The sequence below is a fragment of the Fulmarus glacialis genome, unplaced genomic scaffold (assembly GCF_000690835.1).
Source record: "Fulmarus glacialis isolate BGI_N327 unplaced genomic scaffold, ASM69083v1 scaffold17710, whole genome shotgun sequence".
Classification (NCBI taxonomy): domain Eukaryota; kingdom Metazoa; phylum Chordata; class Aves; order Procellariiformes; family Procellariidae; genus Fulmarus; species Fulmarus glacialis.
The window spans coordinates 18,433-18,752 of NW_009185984.1; the positions used below are offsets into that span (position 1 = coordinate 18,433).

Sequence of the window (320 nt, forward strand, 5' to 3'; positions counted from 1 at the left end):
GTGGGGGGGCGCCCTGCCCCGCCCAGCCGCTGAGCATGGTGGGTCGGGGCTCGGAGAGCGACGTGAAGCTGGCGTAAGGGGAAATGGTGAGGTCATCTAGGACCTCGTCTGGGTAGAGATGGGCTGGCAGGCTGAACGAGGCGCCCTCAGCCCGAGGTGCCTCCACGGTGGAGTACCCCTCCGTGTCATTCTGGACGATGCGGTCGATGAGCCGGGACCGGGTCTCCTCATCCTCGCTCCTTCCCTCGCTGCTGCACTCGCTGCTTGTCCTGTGAGAAATGGGGCTGTGAGGGACCCAGCTGCGGCAGGACGGGTGCTCC

General features: G+C 66.9%; 1 protein-coding gene across 1 annotated transcript in view; it reads right to left on the reverse strand.

Moving 5' to 3' along the window:
- LOC104083127 (arf-GAP with Rho-GAP domain, ANK repeat and PH domain-containing protein 3-like) overlaps positions 1–320 on the reverse strand; it is a gene marked incomplete at its 3' end in the record, with an annotated part of 19,274 nt that overhangs the window by 12,582 nt on the left and 6,372 nt on the right. The window contains 1 exon segment of the mRNA XM_009586512.1: positions 23–269. Within this exon segment, the coding sequence (XP_009584807.1) occupies positions 23–269 (247 nt within the window).